This window comes from Dermacentor variabilis, chromosome 11 (assembly GCF_050947875.1).
Source record: "Dermacentor variabilis isolate Ectoservices chromosome 11, ASM5094787v1, whole genome shotgun sequence".
Taxonomy (NCBI): Eukaryota; Metazoa; Arthropoda; class Arachnida; order Ixodida; family Ixodidae; genus Dermacentor; species Dermacentor variabilis.
In genome coordinates this window covers 12,884,457-12,907,447 of record NC_134578.1, presented here as the reverse complement: position 1 = coordinate 12,907,447, position 22,991 = coordinate 12,884,457, and the positions used below count along the sequence as shown (strand labels likewise).

The 22,991-nt window shown below is 43.8% G+C and overlaps 2 protein-coding genes across 4 annotated transcripts in view; one reads left to right on the top strand and one right to left on the bottom strand.

The window, feature by feature from the left end:
• Positions 1-13,230, bottom strand: part of LOC142564520 (uncharacterized) — a 48,920-nt gene extending 35,690 nt beyond the window's left edge. The window contains exon 1 of one of the 3 annotated variants that reach the window (XR_012824584.1): positions 10,001-10,491. Coding sequence is in view for 1 of the 3 variants with exons in the window: in XM_075675535.1 (XP_075531650.1) it covers positions 10,001-10,134 (134 nt within the window). In the remaining 2 variants the exon portion in view is untranslated. Of the gene's footprint in view, positions 1-8,868; positions 8,915-10,000 lie in introns of those variants that run through there. The other 2 variants (XR_012824585.1, XM_075675535.1) reach the window with 2 other exon arrangements.
• LOC142564519 (uncharacterized) lies at positions 4,866-22,576 on the top strand. Its single transcript, XM_075675534.1, has 5 exons — positions 4,866-5,033; positions 17,640-17,809; positions 19,420-19,493; positions 20,817-20,891; positions 22,324-22,576. Exons 1-5 carry the CDS (start codon positions 4,902-4,904, stop codon positions 22,500-22,502), a joined length of 630 nt encoding a protein of 209 aa, XP_075531649.1. The 5' UTR covers positions 4,866-4,901; the 3' UTR covers positions 22,503-22,576.
• The last annotated feature ends 415 nt before the right edge of the window (positions 22,577-22,991 follow it).

The window sequence follows — 22,991 nt, the reverse complement described above, 5'->3', positions numbered from 1 at the left end:
GGCCGCCCACCACGGCCAGAGATTTCGCTTGCTCAGAAGAATAAAGTTTTTCGTCATCATTATCATCAACATCACAATGTCACGACTGGGTTATGAGGCGTATGCGCCTTTTAAGACTACGCTAAGACTCGCTAATTCCGTGCAGTGCAGCGAGTGCTTGGGCTTGTGTTTGCCAATTAGTAACCAAAGCTGGCTGCGTGTTCTAGAGAAGGAAATAAGGATCGCCCATTGCGCACTACCAACCATTCCGTAAAGCCTGCATTCCGTAGACCCCGTCGGCACGGAAGAAGAGATGTTTCAAATAAAGTTTTATTCATTCATTAATTTTCCGTGGGCCTCACGCGGAAAGCTATCAGAAGCAGACAAGGACTTCTGCTTCTCTCTTCCGATTGGCTGGTGAGACTCGTGGCTTCCACTGGAGTGCACGGTGTTGGCGAGATTACGTGTAGACAAGATAAAGACATGAGTTATCCGCAAGAGCAGCTCGGTCAGGGCCGAAAAGAAGCTTACGCGGATCCAACTTTAGTATTGCCAAGCGCAGTGCAATTACCCTACCTGAACTTTTGGCATTTTTGTTGCTTGGCCAACAATGTATTGACAAAATGTAGTAGCTTTCCATTACAAGTAGGGCATTTTTTGATGACCTCTCAGTAAGCTCTCAAAAACATAAGACTATGAATACGTGCTGTCTAAAACCAATACGCTCATGTTTTGGTGGGCGTACTCAGGAATCCGCCGTACAATATGGGTAGATAATTGTGTATAACCTTGCCCAACCAGCCACTTGCATGAAAATCAGTGACGGCGTGTTATAAATAGGCAAACTTACAGCTAGTGGAAGACGTTTAACTCTGGAAGACGGTTGCAAGTGCTGATGCAGTGCTGTGTTATGCTGCCTCTGGCATCGGCCAAGTTTATTCTGAGATACAGCACCAAGGAGTTATGCGAATTCCTCTGGAGGCAAGCAAATAAAGCTTCGCTGTGAGGCTGCGCTTTGTTGTAAATAAATAATGGTTGAAGTAGCCTTCAGCACAGATTCGAAAGGAGGGCCCCACAAGTATTCTAAGCAATAACTGCGTTTTTCGATATACAATCCGCACATATTACGAGTGAGCAGCCAACTCTACTCACCGTTTGGTGAGCAAGTCATTCTAGTATTATGTTCTCGATCTGCCCTTATGTATAGTGAACCATAATATATATTCTAGTTCACTTTACCCTTACCCTACTCCCGCTCTCCTATCATGATCTTTCTCGTGCAGCCGGGACCCTATAACGTAAAACTATTCATAGCTGTTTTGTTCCAATCTCCTAACGTAAAATTTACGCAAGCGGCGACGTTTGAACGATTGTTTGAAGCATTGTTTGAACCGCCCATCAAACGCTCTCCTCGTTTATAGGAGGTCACTTTTGTTTGCTTTCAAATCGAATAGGATCGACTACCTTAATTGACAGGGCTTTCTTATCCAACAGGCTTACAAGAGACGAGGAGCACAGAGAAGTGGAGATGATTTCGATAGGGCCGAGCTAACGCAACGAAAGAATTAAACCGCTTGAGGAGGGTGGTGCCGGCGGGGGGGATTAGCCCGTTTCCCCATGATTTGATTGCTGCAGCTGATCGATAACCGCGGTGGCATGTAGCGGAAGGTTAAAAACGCCGTTAACACGGATCCTCAGAAAAGAAGAGTTGGCATAGTGATCTCTTATACGTGCCGAAAAGGCTGGACAACACTTTAGTGCCACGCGAAAACTTTTACGTAAAGCAATTCAAATTTCCCGGCAGCTCCGAGCCGTTAGGGCCAGAGTGATCAGTGGGTAAGCTTTTTGTATTCCTTTCGGAACAGGGTAGCCACCAGCTGTCTGGAAAAAAAGTTTGGTTGGGCATAATAACGCATAGTTAGTTCGCACACGTCAGTTTGACGTGATGAGTTTTCGAGGCTTTGTGATTTCGCGTGGCCGAAAAGCGAAGTGAACGCAGTCCGAAAAGCTTTCACCAATAGCAGAGGGCTAATGGTGAAAAAGGTGTGGCCCCAGGAATAATTTTTTTGTTTCGTCTAATCATACATAGTCAGTGGGAATATGCAAAATCAGAGGAAGAGTTTTTGCGGTTTTCGTGACATAGCGTTACAGACAGGCGAAGTGGGGATGACCCGAAAAACGTTTGACCAATCGTCTAGGACTGATAACAGAAGTGGAATAGGAATGTTTGGATTAGCTTTACGTTATAGCGCTCGAGTAATCGTATCCAATATCAGGCCCGAAACATGGTCGTCACTTGCGGGGCTCACAAACTGAAATACAGGTCATGGCCATAATTGTGGGAGATGTACACAATGGGCGCTCTTTCGGGGGCAGCCGCGCATCCCATCGTAACGGAATAGCAAACAGCCGAAAAGAAGGTCACATCTAACGAACAAACTTAGTTATCGAAAAAGATGCGCGGTTATACACACTGGAGATCCACTGAAACATTGTGGCAATCTTCCATGAGCGTGCCGCCAAAACAAAACTCAGTGCTTAACGCGGTGCTTGCTAACTGCACCAAAGCCTTGCACGCCTCGCTGGCTAACAGAGGGCGCGGCGGTCAACTGCGTCTGTGTTTGCATGCAAATTCACTGTCTCCAGATTTTCGCAAACCAGTTCAGCGGAAGCCCACGAGGTGGGGGAAGATTCATGAAAGTCGTCATCCACCCGTCTTGTAGCCCGAAGCGGCGAAGAAAACCCATACGGCTTTTAACAGCGGAACTGTTTAAGCTTTGAGTTCCGCCGTGGAGCACTACCAGAAAACTAAGCCCAGCTGTACGCCGCTTCGCGTTGCCTAGCAACCACCTGCAAGAGCACCAGGCCACGTAACCTCTTCGCACCCCACGCGCATAGGACGGAGTCGTGACGGCACAGGCGAGTAAAAGCTCGGAACAGCCGGCGCGGCGACACACCTGTCGCCTCCTCTACTCCGTGCGTACGTGCTACTGCCATGAGAAGACCCACGAAAGTCCGGACGCCCGAAGAAGAAGCGCCTTACCAGGAAGAGCTCCATACTGCCAAGCGAGAAGCGATCAGTCGGCGCCGAGCTGATCCCGAGCACCGCGCCCAAGCTGCGGCTGAGAAGTGGCGACGCCGAGTCGAGGATCCCGAGCTTCAGTCCAGGGAACGCGAGAGTCGGCGCCTGAACACTCGAAGTCGCCGAGAAGGTGATCCAGGCCTGCGACTGCTCGAAAACTTCCAGCGTCAAGCCCGCCGAAACATGGACGGTGCGAACGGCTGATTCCAGTGCTAATTTCTGCGCACAGAGTTTGGGCACAGCTGTCGCGCCTGTGACCGGCTCCGGTTCGACGTGAATCTGTCCACGGTAAGCTCGGTGCAGAACTTTGAACAGAAGAGCTATGCTTTGCAAGTGCTTCGCGAAGCCTTCCCCGACGCCACCGACCATGACGAGATGAAGGTCTGCCGGACTTAGCAAAACCTAGCAATACTTAGCAAAAGCCGGAACTAGCTCCGCTGTGACCCAGCCTTGCATCACTTGTGCAAACTGCCCACATTTTTCAGTAAGAAAGCGTTGTGTAGTGGCAGAAAAATTCGCCCTGTTCGTTTGAACCTTTTTGTGCTTACAAACAGGCTTCCCAGAAGACTTCCGGTTAAGCCCACTGGAAGAATACCTGCTACAATAGCCTATAAATTTACGCTACCCTCCACCTGGAATCAGTTTTCCTGTAAAGTTGGAATGTTCGACAAGTGAATCTTATTGTTCAGCGCAACAACAACAACAAAAAAGACCATACATGAAATCGACACATGGCGCACTTTCTTTGTATCTGAACACATGAATAATACGTGCGTACAGTAAACTATGCGACAAGATACTTCCGTTTTCTTAACTAATTGACTGACAGAAATGCGTGACCAGAAGTTTTATGGGGTCATGGATGCACTGCTGCCACGGTGCGGACAAAAAGAGTTGTAGGCGGTCGCTCTCCAGTCTAGGGTAACCAAGGGGCTATCAGATTACAGAGGCCGTAATAATCAACAACCGGAAGCGAGCAAACATAGAACATGGCAAATCAGTTCTGTAAGCTTTCTTTCATAGTTTTGCCCTGCATTTCGATGGAACTCAGGAAAACCATTTCGTCAGGTGGAACTCCATTCAGAGTTTTTCACGCGTACGAGAAGGAGTCGCTAAGTATTGGCGAAGACCACAGTTATATACGCATATGCGCGAGGCATTAATGTGGAATAATTAACTTTTAGAATTTCTATACAATTAATTAAGGAAGAATACGGGAAGTCTGAAGGAAATCAGCGAGAACGGGCGGAAGCATGACACCTTGTTTGTGTTTCTCGCGCGCCCGCGCTTAAGGAACGCATAATTCACTCTAAGTGAAAAATGTGTTCGCGTTCTGCCATCGGCAAAATCTGTGACATGACATGATATAGAGTCCTTTATATTGCATAAGGTTTGTGTGTTGAGTTTACTGGTAAGTATATACAAAAATACGCGAGGACAGCGTGACAGGGCGAAACCATACAGACAACGCCAAATCAGACGTGAAGAGTCAGGACAAGGACACACTGCACTCGTGCTGTTTGTTCTTGTCCCGCCTTCTCGTTATGTCCCCAGATTGCCTTAACCTGTATCTTTCTATACATAAACCTGGTTTTCGCGGAGTAGACGAGGCACTCGCCAGTAGGGGCGAGCGAGCGGGTGAGATACTCGAACATCCTATTTTTCTGTGCAACGCTCCAGCAACATCTGGCCTTTAACCTGGGCATTGTTGTCTAACCATATGGCTTACAGAAAGCGGCGTAACATGTTAAGAATGAGACTTGCCGGGGTGTTTCTTGGCGTATAAAAGGAAGCTTCTATGAAGCGAGCTCTCGCCGTCCGTCGCTGACCACAGACTACCATGCCGACGCGTAAAGGTATTTGGCTTGTAACTGTTGCCATCTACGCTTTTTGCTTTTGTCCCAGCTTCACACAGGCAAAGTATTACCCAGAATTGCGACCCGATCTGCAAAAGTATCAAGATCCATTGGCGGTAAGCGCTTTCGTTTCATATCGACTGATAGATGGTATTAATTCACGTTCTGATACCAAGGAGGCCAGCGCGTGTAGTTCACGGTCATAATAGTGTGCTATACCGTTGTGGTATATACTGAATTCTCGCGTATGTCCTACTTTGAGTAACGTCAAAATTCCGTGCAAAGGGCCGATACTGTGTGTAGCAATGGTGCCGTTGGTCTTTATTTTCGTTTCACGCTAGCAGGCGGTGAAGGCAGATGAACACATTGTTAACCACCGTTTGGCTAAGCTCGTCTTGCAGGGCAATTACAGGGTCATGAGTTACATGAGTTTGCGTGCGCTAGTTAGTGCACCTTGCATTTCCCCTAGAATGTGTTGACTTTCTTAATTCCACTGAGTAAAAAAAAACCACAAAAAATGTTTCTATGTCTTTTTCTGTGTCCTTCCTCTGCATAGTGAACGACAACTTCAGCACGTCTTCCCAAACAGCAGATGTTTACTCTAGCTGCAGCTTTGGGAAATGTATATTTCCATGGCAAACCATGGGAAATATACTTTTAGCAATTTGGTGCTCATTTGGGTAACCTTCTTCAGTTTGGCGAGCTCGTATGCAACACCTGTGAGGTTGCAGCCAACTCCGGCGCTCCACGTTATTCGGGGGCTTTTAAACAACTACCACAACTAACGTCTGCTCAAAGTGCGATACATGTACTTGATGCAATGAGTGCAGTGCTAGCGTGCCCGAGTGAGCAGTGGAAGGATCCACAAGACAACATTCTTTAGTGTTCTGCAAATCCAAACGCGGCCTCATCGAATCCAAGTACGAAAGATTGTGCGCTTCCATCGAATACCCGTCTGTGTGAAATGCTACACACTTCAGCATACTTTTTAAATTCGCGATTGCGTTGTGCTGCATCCTATTGGTACTGCACAATGTTTGCTGCTTTATATTTTTTCTTTCTTCGAAGCGCAGAGCAGCAAACCGGAAATTCCCATTTCGGTAACCTCCTTTTAATTCCCTTCCTTCTTCTATCTCAAGGTGTTTCATCTTGATGATAAAAATGTTGAGTAATGTGCTGTCTAGCACTGACAGATTTTAGGTGGCTGAAAGACACGTAACACCTCACCACGTATTTGCAAGTGTGGTTTTCTGATTTATCACTGACTACGAAAAATACACATCAGCTTATGGACACAACTTTCTGGGTAGAAATTCCGTGTATACTTAGGCCACTTTGCTGGAGCTAAAGTGGTGCAGCGGCGAGCAATATGTTTGCACGGACATGTTTTTGACCCTCGGTATAACAGTGTATAACTCATAGATGCGGCCATGTTTTCCTGTCATCCGCTCGTACCATAGATTTCTGTATCAGCTAGCAAAGATGGTCGAACCGCACTGGGCACAAGCAGTACGGAGGAACGGTTTCTGATTCTGCAATATCTTTCTGACGAGTTCTCGTGGCATAACTGTTTTCCACCAAAACGAGAACGTCGCGAGTTTAAATAATAAAGGTTCAATATTACCGGGTGTTCTTTTTTTTAACGTGAAGAAAAATGTTAAAACTCACCATGTGACATATAGGACAACTCTGCTCATAGAGCAGGATTACACGAATAGGCGGGCATATCACTAGACATCAAAATTCAGGATTGAAAATGAACAAAACTTCCCTTATAAGCTTGTCAACAAGGAACTCCAACGCACATATTGCAATACTCGAATATAAGCCAGTGCTTCACGAGGCACATCCACTTCGAACTAATTTTTAAACTTGCATTTGTTTTCGCATCTGTGCTGTACAACTTGCGGTAAAAGTGCAAAAACCTTAAAAAGAATGGCACCTCTTTATGCAATGAATCTCGAAAATGACTGGAACGCGAGTGCATTTTATCGCGAAACTATGGGAACATATATCTGTAAGACGGTGTTACCCTCAGGGGGTAACATTCAGCCTGATGAAACAAATGTCTACACACATCCGACACACGAAACATTATATGTAAATTGTCCCTCTGGTCGCGGCGGCGGCACATGTATTTTGGTTAGAAAGGATTACCTCTGCGAAATTATTTCAGAATTTTCGCTAATAACAAGTGACTATGAAATCCTGACAGTTCAACTACAAAACACAGCAGTTGTCGCGTGCTACCGCCCACCAAACGGTTAAACATTGCACTTTTTTAACTATTTCGACACACTGTTTACCTGTATCACTAATAATAATTTGACATATCTTAAGAAGCCAACAATCAGTGACACCAAGGAAAACACAGGGGAAATTACTTGTGCTTAATAAATGAAATAAAGAAACGATAAATTAGTGGGAATGAAAGTGAACGAAAATACAACTTGCGGCAGGTGGAGAAAGATCCCACAACCTTCGAATTTCGAATGAAGATATACAATTACCGACTAAGTAAGCTTAACAAACAGGAAATAAAAATGCATTCTTAAAACAGTTAGCGAACCTAGATAGTGACGGCCCTATCCATGTCATCTGTTACAGCGAATACTTGAATGTAAAAACATACCGCACAACATATAGTGTTCAAACAGTGGAAAATCAGTTGCCGAGATTATTAAATAAACTAAATAGAGAAAATAGACACCGGGAAATATATACAGTTAAAGAACTCCGAAAATATTAACATGTCCGAATGATCGTGTCCGTGACTGTCACTTACAATCTGCAATTACGCTACTCTTATTTTTATCCTTATAGCGTTATTCTTGTTCTCAAGCTAATTCCGTTTTAATTTAGTCCTTTCTCTTTATTCCAAGTGACCATGTTTCCATTCCCTATCTTTATTGTATATGCATGCATGTTATTTCCACCTGGTCAGTGAATTGTATTTATGACTTCTTTTTTTTAATTGTACTTTGAATTGCATATCATATTGACCGCAAAAAGACGGGGACAGAGGGAGAGAACACATAAACAGCACGGGCGGCACTTTGAATTGTAAATTGAATTGTAGTGAATTGTCCTTTTTCTTACCTTCGTAGGCTATACCTTCGTAGGATTTTTTTAATTGGTTCAAGTATTTGTTCTGTCATTGCTTTCTGCCTTGTATGGCGATAATTTTATTTTAATACATTTCCGGAAAATTGAATTCATTTATCAGGGCGCATTGTGTACTGTACTGTGTATTGTATATATTTCTTTTTTGTGATGTAATAATAATATAATAATATTTGGGGTTTTACGTGCCAAAACCACTTTCTGATTATGAGGCACGCCGTAGTGGAGGACTCTGGAAATTTTGACCACCTGGGGTTCTTTAACGTGCACCTAAATCTAAGCACACAGGTGTTTTCGCATTTCGCCCCCATCGAAATGCGGCCGCCGTGGCCGGGATTTGATCCCGCGACCTCGTGCTCAGCAGCCCAACACTTTTGTGATGTAAGCAAGGCCGCTATACTGCTGTCAAGTGCATGGGGGCCTGCGGTTCTGTCAAGCTGTCATTTATGACAGCTTTTAGTGCTGGCCTCCAGTGTCGTGTACCCTACATGTGACACAAATAAAAGAATTATTATTATTATTATTATTATTATTATTATTATTATTATTATTATTATTATTATTATTATTATTATAAGTCAGTCCAAGCGGGTATGACTTTCGAAGTCACCAAGCCACCGCCAAGGATTCTTAAGTTGTATTATGGGCCGGAAATTAAAGAATATAAAGGCGAACTAGGAAAATGTTTTAATTATTCAAATATTCATTTCAATTTCTCGTGCAAAGAATGTCCACCTCTGAAAGTGATCTAGCTCAAGAAAAATTATGCCGAATGACACGGATGGCATTTAAGTTTGTTGAACATTAAAAATCACCCGTATAGCTTACCTAGCTGTCCTCCATACACGGTGGCAAATATAGCGAATTATATGTTGCTATGAGGCCACCAGTGATGTTGAGAACTTTTAGCGACGTAGCAAGAGTGGGCTTTGGCCAAAAGCGTGGCAGTTTGGGCGAGTTGGGCTTTGGCAATTAGGAGTGATTTGCAGCAAAGCATTAGGAGACTTGGGTATATTTCTACCCCGTCCCTAAACACCTGTCATTTCATAAACAATTGCATTGTGTTTATTCAAGCAGTACTTGTTTTCTATAGTCTTCTGATTCATGGTACACGTGAACTCGGAGAAGAAGAATTGGCGTGGCTCTTTTCAATGATTACAATTCCAATATGCACGGTCGTGTTGCTAGTTAGTTTTTGAACTGCTAAAGCAAGTGTACGTCTGTTCTTTTCCGCTTTTCTACGACAATAAATGGGGGCATAAAAGAACAAGGGACACAGAAAAGTGCTTGTCTTGTTTGACCTGTCGGTATGGGTTAGCCTGTAAACGAGAAGCCATAAAAGAACAAACGGCGCGTGTATATAATTCAGAAATTTTTATGGCGAATGGTTGTGGTGTTAGTGCATCCTTCTCCTTGCATTCAATGCAAATAGGCGGGGCATAAATTTAATAAATGACTCACCAAAGTACTTGTGCTGTTTAGCCTGCTGCTTCGTGGTATGGCGTACATGCGAAAGCACTATCAATATCAATTTCCTTGGTGGAGGTTCGTGGTGTTCGTATGTTTTGAATGGGTAACGTACACGAACGCCCAACGTTTTCTTTCGTCAAGACACGAATGTGTAGTAGAAAAATAGAAACTCGTGACACACAAATGCCAAACGCTACAAGGCTATCATCCCACTCCGCTCAATCCACTGTGCCTGAACCAGGGCATCGCACCATTGAGATGCAGTGCCAACGCCACAGGAAGGCCCCTCATCCCGCAAGTGTTTGGAGAAATATTAAGGGCCACACTAAGCCTTCATATCGCTTTCAATGCCTCGCCTTCGTGCGAAACTGACAACATTTTGTGCTGACTAGTAACTGGAGAAACTACGGCTAAATACTTTTGTCCCAAACTCAAATAAGTGAAATCTTCTTAGCTGTGACAGTATCATTATGATTGAGTGACAACTTACACACATATGGGAAAAAGTACCAGGCCTGCGCGGCCCACACAGTGGTCCTGTGAAGCCGAAGGAACGGCTTCACAGGATCTTCCTTTTCGGCGCCATGCACTACGGGGTCTTGGTGGCAAGTCTCTTCGCGTCATTATCACGAGAACGATCCGAACCGCCCGCCAGGCGTCGACGGCGAGCGGCGGCTTCTCCTGCTCTCTGCACAACGGCCTGCTAAGCCTGATGTTGTCTCGTTGCAGCCGCGTGCGCAGCTCTACGGTTCCATTCTTCTGCAGTGGTTCGTACCTGGCGTGGAGGCGCCATAATGTGTACCGAAGAGTAAACACATGTATCTAGAATACTTGGCGCATGTTACATCCCTTGATGCATGGTACGGTACGTTGCTGCTTCCTGCTGCTTATGATAATTATGGATTATTGGCATCAGCCTAATTCGATATGGGCTGGTGACAAATAGCCACCTAGCCTGCTTGAGTTAACAAGCTGCAGCTACGCGCAGCATGCAACTGCTATATGCAACTGCCACATGTAGGGACACCTGGTGGAATATAACGTAATTGCAGTGCAAAGTTTGTACATATGAACGCTACGCGGGGCGCATACCACATCACGTTTGCAATGATTCGATACGATGCTAACGATGATGATGCGTTAATGGCATTCCCTTTGAAATGGGAGGGTTGCAAACAGTCACCTAGCTTCCTTGATTTAATTAGGTATGCCGTACATGTTTCTTCATTAATCAATATTTATACATCTCCATAATCTTTTTTTTTCTAAAGTGTCGTCTATCTATCTTGTACCGTTACTTATGCAACTGCTACGTGGCGCGCCTCCTGGTGTAATAATATGCAACTGCAACGCAAAGGGCGTACGTATAGACGCTACGCGGCGTGAATCTGACATCGCGAGACAAGTGGCACGATACGATTCTAATGAGGCTGATGATGATAACTTATTGGCAGGCGCCATAAAAGTGACAGTGATATAGTCTCCTAGACAGCTTGATTTAACGAGGTATCTGGATTATATATTTTTTCTAGCATTACTGTGTACACCTCCCCAAGCTTCTTTTTCGTCTCAATCCTTGAACTACCTTGTACCGCTGCCTGTGCATCTTCTACATGGCATTCTGCCTGATGTAACAATATGCAACTGCAGTGCAAAATGTGCACGCATTGACGCTACGCGGCGCGCATGTGACATCGCGTGTCACCTCGCGAGCTAGGAGGCGTTTATGGGGCATTTTTACGCCGCATGTTAGCAAGCGCTGGCGAGGCTCAGTGGTAGAGTAGCTGGCTCTCACGCAGTGGGCCAGGAGTCGATGCCGTCGAGAAATGGTATTTTTTCCCCTCATTCTCGGCAATAGCTGCTACGGACACTGGACACCGGCGGCGGACACCATTGGCAAACGAAACGCCTATTGGAATGAGCGCATAACAGCTTACGCTGTAAACCGGCTTCCGCAACATTGCAGAATACCAACCCATATTCCAGCGAAGTTGTTTTTTTCGAGCGGTTGCAAAAAATCAGTTTCGCCCGAAAGATGACGCATCGACTGCGATAGCAAATTATTAGACATTATTATAGAGTGCCGTAGTTATTATTAAATTACAGTGTGCCATAATCGCCTATATAAAGATATACAATAAGCTGGGCGAGAATATTTTGCGACTTTCTTTACAACTGCTGCTGGATGCTCTGAGATTATGTGGAAAAGGCTCAACTCTGTATTAAGGCATCATCCGCCTGTCAGTAAAGTTCTTAAATTAGGTATTAATAGCAGAGAATTATCTCGGAAGCGGCTTGCAGATGCATTTAATACATATTTCGCAAGTGCAGGTAATATGCCTATGCCACCAAATGATCTTAGTAATATTCCGGTTTATAACAATACTGTTTCCACTATTTCCGTTAAACCGGTGGATGAAAACGAAGGAAGCCACATAATTAAAAATCTAAACAGCAGTAGTGCGAAAGATATTGACGGGCTACAGATAAAGCCTTTAAAATTCATTGTTGATGTTCTAGCTCCATGCATTGCGTATATTTTCAACCTTTGTCTCAGTCAGGTTATTTTCCCTAGAAGAATGCAAGCTCGCATTAGTGTCCTATATAAAAAAAGTCCCAAAAATGACATGAGCAACTATCGTCCAATATCAATCTTCCCTATGTTCTCTAATGTACTTGAAAACATAACTTTAAATCGGTTTATAGATTTTGAGCAAACAGACTTTTTAAATGAATGCCAATTTGGTATCGACAAGGCCTGAGCACGAAGTGGGCCTTACTTGCCCAGAAAGAGTTAACTTCCAGGACAATTAATGAGGGACAGCTGGTTCTGGGGCTGTTTGTAGAGTTTACAAAAACATTCGATTGTGTAAATCATTCACTTGTCATTATGAAACTCCTACATTATGGCTACCGCGGCGAGGCTGCGTCCCTGATCACATGTTATCTACAATACCACAAGCAAAGGGACGGTATTAATGGTGAACTCTGTAGTCCACTGCCCGTTTTTTGTGGCGTGCCACAAGGCAGTATTTTGGGCCATTTCCTCTTTAAGTTATATATTAGTGATATCATTAGTATCAGTATCAAAGAAAACTATATAAGTTACACTTGTGATACTTGCATATTCCTGGTAAGAAAGTCGGAGGATGAATTAGTTGAGGAAGAAACTTAATCCTTCAAAGATTACATGCATGAACACACAGAAATAACAAAACAAAAACAATAGTTTTCCGGAAGAAAAACAAACGAATAATTAATAAGCCTATATTGCTAAATTTAACGTCTATCGATATTGTTCCGTGCTTTAAGACTTTAGGCGTTATCTTCCAAGAAACCTTACCATTGGATATGCATGTAAATTCTTTGGCGACAAAATTATCTCAAACAATCAGGCTTGTTTAACGTAATCGTCATATACTGCCGGTAAAAATAACGATGCTTATTTTTAACACAGTGTATATTTATAGTCTAAACTACTGTCACTTAGTTTCGACTACAAACACACAGGGAAATTTTGAAAAACTTTATGTACTGCAAAAAGAAATTTTTACGAGCAGTAGAAAACGTTCTAAATCTATTCATACATGACAATTTTTTTATACAATACACTATAATGCCAATTGCTAGCTTGTATGATTATCGGCTCTGTAGAGCATACAAACAAGAAATAAACAATGGAGTCAGCTTTATAAGAGCACTAGCAGATCTAAAAATCAACGTTACAACATATACGACAAGGAACAGAGAGTTTTGGAACGCAGAAACCGTTAGAACGACATACCGACAACAAACTCTTCGTAGCAACCTGCCAAGGCTACTGAATAGATTACACAACGAAACCCATAGATTGGAAAATACCTCTTTTAAAGCTCTGTATAGTTATTTCTGCTTGCACTTGATTGTTTCCCTGGTTTTTCAAATTTCTCGTTATTGAAACTAACGAGTCCCATTGTATAGATGATGTTCTTGGTTTTTCGTTTGCTTAGTTTGTATGAGAAATGTTAATGTTACGGCTTATGCTTTGACTATATCCTTTTCACCTTCGTGTTTCGAACAGTTGCGACACCATTACGACTATCATTGCTTTATTATCCTTATTGGTTGTAGATGTTTTTTTACTATGCCCTGTTGTTAGAGCAAATTTTTTTCTTCATTTGCTTCGCATGGTTCGCGATGCTCAATTTTGTATAAATGGTACTTTTAAACAATGATGTACTACTGCCTTTGTGTTTGCTAACGCCGCCCAAACGCAAATACGGTGGCCTGTGGCTTCGTCAAGCTGTCCATGTGGCAGGTTTTTCTGCATGCCGCTTGCGTCATGTACTGATGTACTGATGCAAATAAACATTATTGTCATTGTCATACGAAGTAAGGATAGTAGTTCTATGGCTGTATTAAATTGTGAACATTCCCTTACTAACCAAATTAACCAGCCTGGTACCTCTCGCTCACAGGCAAGCCTGAGCACATCTCACTCGATTACAACGCACACGTTGTCGAAACGTTAGAGTGGGGAAGAGCGGCAGCAGCAGTGAGCGAATTGACCTTCGTGCTGCCTCTCGCTTACAGGCGAACTACACGGCGAGAATACAGCGCAGACAAAGCTATGAACCCTCAGCTCACCTAAACAAATTTGCTTTGAGCAAGAAGGTTCCCGCTGAAAAAGTTTCTGATTGGTCGGGTTCGCTATGCTTGTCGATCATCACTAAACAGGGAAACTACGGCGTTACCCAAGCAATTAATAATATGCGTAATGCGAGGGCATTACTGGTCGCTGAGTACGCCACTGAAGTATGCCGCTGAGTTTAGTGTTGCGGCGAAATGTTGTGGGTTTAGTTCAGCTTCGTTATGTTCCCGGGGGTGTTGTTCCTTATACGGTCGCAACAAAGCAAGACGACAAACCGGCAATATTGCGATATCTCATCTGAGTTTTATATGCGCAGTTCTCATTCTCACTAGTGTATAACGCACACTGCGTTGAGTGGTCTCTCGATGGCATCGCTTTTCAGCATGAGGACACCACTTTGTCGAGCGACAACAGTACATCTCCGAGGAGCAGCATCACGATGTTGGCACTACATTTCTTCATCGAGTTCATAAGCTAACTCCACTCCATACTCTGGGGCGATGTCGTAGTCGTCGTCCGATGAGTACATGAAGAGCGTTGCACGTTATTTGCCGTCGTCGTCTGCAGGTCCAAGTTGATCCACAGTAGCATGGCCTTGCAGCCGGAGTAGTGAGTCGACGCGTCGATCGCTATAGTGAAATGGCACCTCTGGCCACGCTTTGCTGTGTCACCTGATGATGTAGGCACGATCGACCCAAACCTTAGACGACGAAGACTCCACAGTCCCGACCGTGGCTCCACCAAAGTCATGCGCCATCTGGTGACTCGCCCGCCAAGCAGGGCCCAACCACGTGCACACCCTCGAAGATTTGTCATCACTGTCGCTTTTTGCAACGGCTGCGCAATGCAACGGTGGCGCATCTTACAGAGAACTTTGAAAAATGAGTTGTCATTAGGTCCGCATGGGATGCATTGCTTCAGATTTGAAAGCAACGATGGCGTGCCGATAGTGGCAGGAGAAGATGGAATAACAGCAGATTTAATCAAAGATGAAGGAGACATAATGCTTGGAAAACTGGCGGCTCCTTATACGAAGTGTCTATCGACTACAAGGGTCCCAGAAAGCTGGAAGAAAACAAACATTATACTAATCCACAAAAAGGGAGACGTTAAAGAATTGAAAAATTATAGGCCCGTCATTAGCTTACTCGCAGTATTATATAAAATATTATTTTACCAAAATAATCTCCAATAGAATAAGGGCAACACTGGACATTAGTGATCCAAGGGAACGGGCTGGCTTCACGAAGGGATACTCTAGAATGGATCACATCCATGTCATTAATCAGGTTATCGAGAAATCCGCAGAGTACAATAAGCCTCTCTGTATGGCTTTCATAGATTACGAAAAGGCATTTGATTCAGTAGGGATACCAGCAGTCATAGAGTCATTACGTAATCAAGGAGTACACTTAATGAAAAAAGAGAGCGCTACGAAAACAAGGACGAAAGAACAACGTGTACGACAGACACGTTGTTCAGAACGCTTACGTAAATACCTTTCAAAATATATGCAGATGTTCTAAATCTACTTTAGTTCTACACAAGAGAAGCAGAAAGATACCTATAAAGAAATGGGTCAGACAGGGAGACACAATCTCTCCAATGCTATTCACTGCGTGCTTGGAAAAATTATTCAAGTTATTAAACTTGGAAAGCCTAGCAGCAAGGATGGACGCCGAATATCTCAGCAAACTTTGGTTTGCCGATGACATTGTTCTATTCAACAACAATGCTGACAAGTTACAACAAATGATTGAAGACCTTAACAGATAGAGTGTAAGAGTGGGGTTGAAGAATAATATGCAGAAGACAAAGGTGATCATGAATAGCCGGACAAAGGAACAAGAGATGAAAATCGCCAGTCTGCCCCTAGTGTTTGTGAAGGAGAACGTTTACCTGGGATAATTAATCACAGGGAACCCTGACCATGAGAAGGAAATTCACAGAAGAATAAGAATGGGTTGGATCGCATACGGCAGACATTGTCAGCTCCTGACTGGAAGCTTACCATTATCATTGAAAAGGAAGGTGAACAATCAGTGCATTTTACCAATGCTGACATATGGGGCAGACACTTGGAGAATGACAAAGAAGCTTGAGAACAAGTTAAGGACAGCGTAAAGAGCGATGGAAAGAAGATTGCTAGGCATAACGTTTAGAGACGGAAAGAGAGCGGTTTGCATCAGAGAGCAAACGGGTATCGTCAGTATTCTAATTGACATCAAGAGAAAAAAAAATGGAGCTGGACAGGTCATGTAATGCGCCAGCTAGATAACTGTTAGACCAGTAGGGTTGCAGAATGGGTACCAAGAAAAGGGGAAGGCAGTCGAGGACGGCAGAAGACTAGGTGGAGCGATGAAATTAGGAAATTCGCGGGCACTAGTTGAAATCGGTTGGCGCAGGGCAGGTGTAATTGGAGATCACAGGGAGAGGCCTTCGTCCTGCAGTGGACATAGAACAGGCTGATGATGCTGATGATGATAATGACGATGTTATTGTAGCAGTGACAAAATGCTGCTACAACGGAAGAGCTAACACTTAAGGACACTCGTTCTACATCGTTTGAATTAAATTGCAATGAATTAATTCCGCAACGTAGTGGCGATTAAGACCAGGCAAGTATGCTGGAATTGCAGCTTGATGACAAGTTTTCCACGTCATACAGAGCTCCCCATCAAAGCAGACAAACATGTGCACGCAAGCACGTTTATTTTTCACTGAATGCCGATTGCAACAAAAAAGATTATTTACATAATACAAACCACATAGCTTTTACGCAGACACTTACAGTAAATACCTTGTTTGAATAAGCGCATTACCACGAGCCAATTACAGCAACCAAATTCCACAAACAATTCCTGATGTTCTGTAATGGCTTCCTGAAAAGTTAGAAGAGAAAATAAAGGTGGGGCTCACACGTGATGCGAAAGTCGGTTTAAGCGCAGAATTCGCTGGTATTCACGAAGAACGCTATCATTGCGAGACCTTCACTATTATTATTATTATTATTATTATTATTATTATTATTATTATTATTCCTATCATCATTGTTATTATTGCTTTTGTTGTTGTTGTTGTGGTTGTTGTCTCACATGACAAAGCTTATGAGCCCAGAAAAACGAATAACAATATAGTACGGAGAACCGTTGACTGCTTGCTGACCACATCTCGTCAGTATTTCGGCATGTGCAACAAAATTTCCCACCTAGGATCCCACTCCGGCACATTTGTCCGCGCCTTCTGAACGTCGACAAAATAGGACACATGGCACACAAATTAGCAGAAATGTTTGCGAAAGGGTCTCACATCAATGTCTGCACTTAAAAGCGCGCTTCTCATTATGTTATTACTGATATGTGTTTCGGGTAAGTAATAATGATGCTAATATTACGTAAAGTCAACTAACCATCACCCTGAACGTTCATAACATTTTATAGTGTATTTCATGGCAAGGCTCTTTATTCATATTATTCAAATTTTATTCTTGCCTACGCAGTGCCCAGAGACACCCGACAAATGGTACTTGATGTACAGAAATTACCCGTACGATCCATTCTACGGCGGAGCTGCGAAATGTGTCAGTTTCCAGAGGCTTGGACCAAGCAAAGATTTAGCAGTTCCGTCTAAGTTCTCATGGCACACTAACGGAGCTGGAACTCAGTCAGTGTAAGAGCCTTCTCCGATTCTCTGACCGAAGATGTTTCAATACGAAGCGTTCTTCGCCTCTTACCAGGTAATATGAGGTAGATATAGTTAGGTGCCTATCTCGAAGCGTTTGGCACTTTTTCAGTGAAGAACATTACGCGTCCGGTGAAGGTATTTGAATCAGGGTTCCCCAGCGCAATAGCTCGATGCTCTAAAGCCATTTAGACCACACATACTTGCACGCCACGACACAATTACAATCTCGCCCCTTTCCTTCTCGCACACAAACAAGCGCTTTGAGATGGTTGACATGTGCCTCGCGTCGCGTAGCAACAACTTGCCTATACAGGCAACACGTTTCCCCCATAGCTCTTCGGAACTCTATGTGGCATTGCATGGCGTTCCGGATGGATCCAGTTTACCTTCGTCGCGAAATGCCCAGGCAGGAACGGAAGTGGTCGTGACGTATCTTCTTTGGAGTACAATGTAACGTAAACAAATGCGTCACACACACTATTGGTCACCTTACATAGACATGCCGCAACATCTTGCGGCACTTTTTGGAACCCCGAATGACGCTACATAGCCAGCTACTTGCAATATGTTTTGAATAGAATAGATTGATTACCCATGGATACAGGGCATCTGAAGGGGCGAAGGCAGCCGCACATTAGTGGAACCTCTTTTTTGCCGAAGATCATCTGCTAGTACCGAAAGACAAAACACATAAGACGACGAGAAGCCGCAGCACATGTCTTCGTCTTCTCGTGTTTTGTCTTCCGTAACGCGCTGGTCGTAATAAGAATAATTCGCTAGCCTATTCCATTCAGCCCGACCTACTGCTTATCAGTTCAGATATCGCTTGCAGTTGCTTACTGTCAGTATTGTGCGCACAATAGGTCCTCCCATTGAAGCGTTATTCAGCCTTTCTGAGGCAGGTTATCCCTTTTAATAATCTTTATGGTACATATTTTCTCTGGTGCGATTCGTTAAACGACGTTGATCATTAATTATCCACGCTCATGTGAGATTATTATAATTTCGGGCTCTCTGCGTTATTCAGTGTCCTTAACGAACGTACTACTTACGTAATCTAAATAATAGCGTTGTTCAACATGGCGACACCCGTAGCTCCCTCCTGAGTGCGACCTCGACACTTTTTGTTGCCAACAGTGGAATTCGTTAGGTGGTGCTTTCTTTGAACTTACGTGATTCCCATTAACATGAACGACTAGCGTGCCAAGTTTTCGAGACAGTTTGGTGATTCTGACTACACCGCACCTGTGGAGACAAGTTGGCATAAACACGACAGAAAGAACGCTGATGCATTCTATTGGATGAGATAGATTCGCAATGGAATGTGCTCTGTCTGCCTAAGCTTCTTTTACGTTGAAGCTCCCGTAATTCGACGTATGACTTCAAGTGACGCGCACTTATTGCTCTGTAAACTGCGTGTGTTTAAAAGTCACTTTTCGTTATACGTTAAAGCTCTGTATTAAGCATGCCGGCATAGCCTCCTGTATCCGCAAGTATTTATGTTTGTGTACGTGCGTGAAGTTGTCAAAGCCAAACGATTGCGGCGATGAAGCAATATCTGTAACCTAATCGGAAATCAACCATTTTTTTTTCAGAGTCGGCACTTATGGTTTCAGTTCGACGCCTGGGTACAGAGCGAAAAATTTGCACATCTTCTTTCCTAAGAATGGTAAGTTAACACTAAGCTTATTTTCTTTTCGGCTGCCAGCTATTCCTGGTTGTTGGAAATTTTAGTTTTAGCACACTGCTTGCATCTGCGGAATGACTATAGGAACACACAGCAGAAGAAGCGACACAGAATGTGAATTGCGGCCTGCGTTTGTGTCCTTCGCGTCTACAGACTCGCCACCCTTAACTCTAAGAAACACTTCAACTGTGGAAGCACAGTCGACCGTCTCACATGTGGTGTAATTGGGAAATGCCCATACCGCTTTGGAAGATTACCGGGCGTAAGCGATTATTGTGAGTGACAAAATACTAGAACGTGCTATATGACCACGCAAACTGCCTGCGTGAAAAACAAACACACCCTGACGCGTAAGCGTTCCTCAAATCCTGTGAACGTATAAGGGGTTCCAGCAAGTACGGACGCGAGCTGAAGTAAAAGAAACGGGTAGAACAACGCTGGACTTACAACTGAAGTCTATTGGGAATACATTCCACAAGTCTCCACCACGCATAACTGTAAACCTTGTTATTGTTCTTGGGTGTATACGCATGCGTGGCGGAGTCTTGTGGAATGTATTCCCAATGAAGTTCATTTGTAAGTCCCGCGTTGTCCTGTCCGTTTCATTTACTTGTGCTCGCGTCCGTACTTGCTGGAACCCCGTATACGTTCACCATGTACCGATTGGCCCCAGCAAACCACACTACTCAAAATCCTCTATTTTAGCATAATTCGCGCATGTTATCAATGCTGAGTTCCGAACCGTGTCGTCCGATTTACACTGTATGCCGTCAAGGGCATTATAAAGGGCATCATAAAACGAATAGCTTTTCAGAACCGTTGGGCGATTCACTTTCATTGACTACCATCATATTTGGTGTCTGTGCAATATTTTTTCTTTCAATTATTTCACATCGTTGACAAATTCGTCTGCTAGTCATGTGCGAAGTCGTAATGTGCAAATAAATGTGTTAGCCATTTGCAAATTGTCGCAACCCAAACAGGCAAATAGGACGTTTTTCTCTCCATGACTTGCGATAGAGGTTTGGTGTATGAGGCCAGCATATGGAAAGATTGCTTGACCTATGAAGTGCCGGTAAGCAGTATTGACCTTAGCGCCTGTTCTTAGCTCAAATACCGTCAAAGAGAAACCAGTCGGAGCTTGCATTAATGCCTTCTCTCACGTATAAGCGTCTTGCCACTGCTAGGACAGCATGAGTGCACCACAATTGCGCCTCACAAATGATTGAGGCCGGTAATGTGCATCAAATTCTTAATGAAAATATTGATGAAACTTGGTTATTTCTTTTGCTTCTTTTCTTTCAGCTCCATTTGCTTGGCAGATGCACACACTGTATGTTGACTGCGGCAACTGCTACATTGGTCGTCATCAATACACTGGTAACAAATGCAGGAACCGATTTTGTTAATTACATGCAATATTCTTCGGATAACATAAGATGGCAGCTCGCATGTCCTAAATTGGCTCGAGTTAAATATAGACCGTTGTACATAATAGCTACTACCTTTACCTGTTCAGAGGTAGAGAATAATTTTAAGCACCTTCTCGCTATGTTTGTTCACGCGTAGGAAAGACACAGTAACGCGTGATAAGACCGACGCACAAAAAAATACTGCGATGGTTTTACACACCCATGTTGCAGATTTCTTAATGAGTGACCTTCTTCAGTAAATCAAAAGAATAAAGCAGGATTTCTTTATTCAAACGACAATAAATGAAATATATTGGTGACCCTATAGTGATGGCGGTTACTTCTGTTTACGGGATATTAGTACCTAAATGAGGTAAGGTAGAAGGAAACAGCAGAAATAAAAGAAACTCAAGAGCGAAGAGAGCTTAAGAGAGCAAAGGAGTTTTCTATATAGTACGAGACACACTTGAGCATAGAGACACGAAAGACCACGACATGTTTCCGCAGGATTTTATACTGAGTACAAAAGAAGAGAAGAGGGACACAATGCCACGACGCGGGATTAGATAAATAGAGCCACTAATGAGCGAAATACACATACGAAATAATACGAGCACATAGAAACAACCGGCCCGAAGCGGGCTACGTCACATATGACGTACACGGATGAATATGACTCACATGGACAACACATGCATGTACATACAAGTGGCCAATGTGGTATCTAACGCGCATGAGGCACAGGCTGGGCTTCACTCACTTCCGGCTGCAGTGTCAAAGAACACTTTCTCAAACAGGAGTGTACGGTGCCTAGCTTTACTGAGCAGGTTTCGTTTCCTGAACAAAATGTGGAACTCTATAGCCGTTACTATAGGCCCCTCTCTTCTTTTCCTGCATGGCCGTGCAATTGATACCTTATGTCAGTAAGCTTGCAAAGTGCGCCCGACAACTTCCTATTGTCTATGGTCTTGCAATTGAGACTTGCATGTTTACTGATGAAGTAGCTGTAATTAATGAGGAAATGTAGTGGGCTCTCACTCCACCATATCAGCCTACACGCAGTGCACCCCAGTCTAGTGAAACCATATATAAGTTATTGGTAACTATTAGCAAATCCAGCAGAAACATCCCCACTCCTTTCTATATCTTGAAAACGTTCGTACTAAGTGACATACTTATGCACCACATTTAATTCTGCAGAGTGTTACCGGTACACACGTAGAAAGGGCAAGCACTGGTGGAGAAATTTCCTGCTTGCCTTTGCATGGCTACATCCGCCTGTAGCCAACACCATCTTCACCATTTTTCTAATGGAGACAACTTAGTGTACGAAATTCAATTTTTCGGTATTCTAAGAATGGCTGGTGAACTAATACCCTTGATGTTCATTTTCTCGGCAGGACACGGCTGCACGTTGTGGCGTCATGCGCAAAATGGCATCGTGAAAGGTGCCGACCACTGTGACTTTATCTTCGACTTACTCTGCGGCTCATTTCCGAAGTACAGAGTGTACGAGCCAACCTGTCCACGTGAGCTTGGCACAGGCCCAATGAAGGCACTCGATGTGACCCGTGGCTGACGAGTTCTTCCCGACATCGCAGATGCAAGCAATGTGCAGGATAACTGCAATAAATCATGAACTTGTCGGCAATATTCCTCCCAAACTACTGATACGGCGTTGATCGCAACGTTTTTGCAACACCTATGCGGCTCTTTACACAATATTTGTATACAAATGCCTGTGGAACGCCCTACAGGCATCAATCAAGGAGCGGTACCACCATGAGTCAACCTTAATCTCATCGTTCATTTGATTGTCTCGTGCTCCTGGCGACATTTATGTTCCGATGGTATCGATATTGTACACTGGGAGAGTGGTTTAACGCTTCAAGCCATTATGTCGCCTGTGTTGCTCAGTCATCCGCTTCGAAAGGCAAATAAACGCACTGAGATACGCTAACACCCTCACACACACCCAAGAAAAGACCCCTCTTTCCAAATAGTACGCTCTGCCAACTGTTTATTTGCCAAAATTGTACCATCGTGATATATGTGCCATGTCCAGGCA

Bases quoted from the DNA above. Each gene is read 5' to 3' on its own strand.
- LOC142564519 (XM_075675534.1), top strand. From the start codon at position 4,902: ATGCCGACGCGTAAAGGTATTTGGCTTGTAACTGTTGCCATCTACGCT. The intron at 5,034-17,639 runs GTAAGCGCTTTC...TTGCCTACGCAG, and splicing joins AGTATCAAGATCCATTGGCG to TGCCCAGAGACACCCGACAA. The intron at 19,494-20,816 runs GTAAGTTAACAC...CTTTTCTTTCAG, and splicing joins CATCTTCTTTCCTAAGAATG to CTCCATTTGCTTGGCAGATG.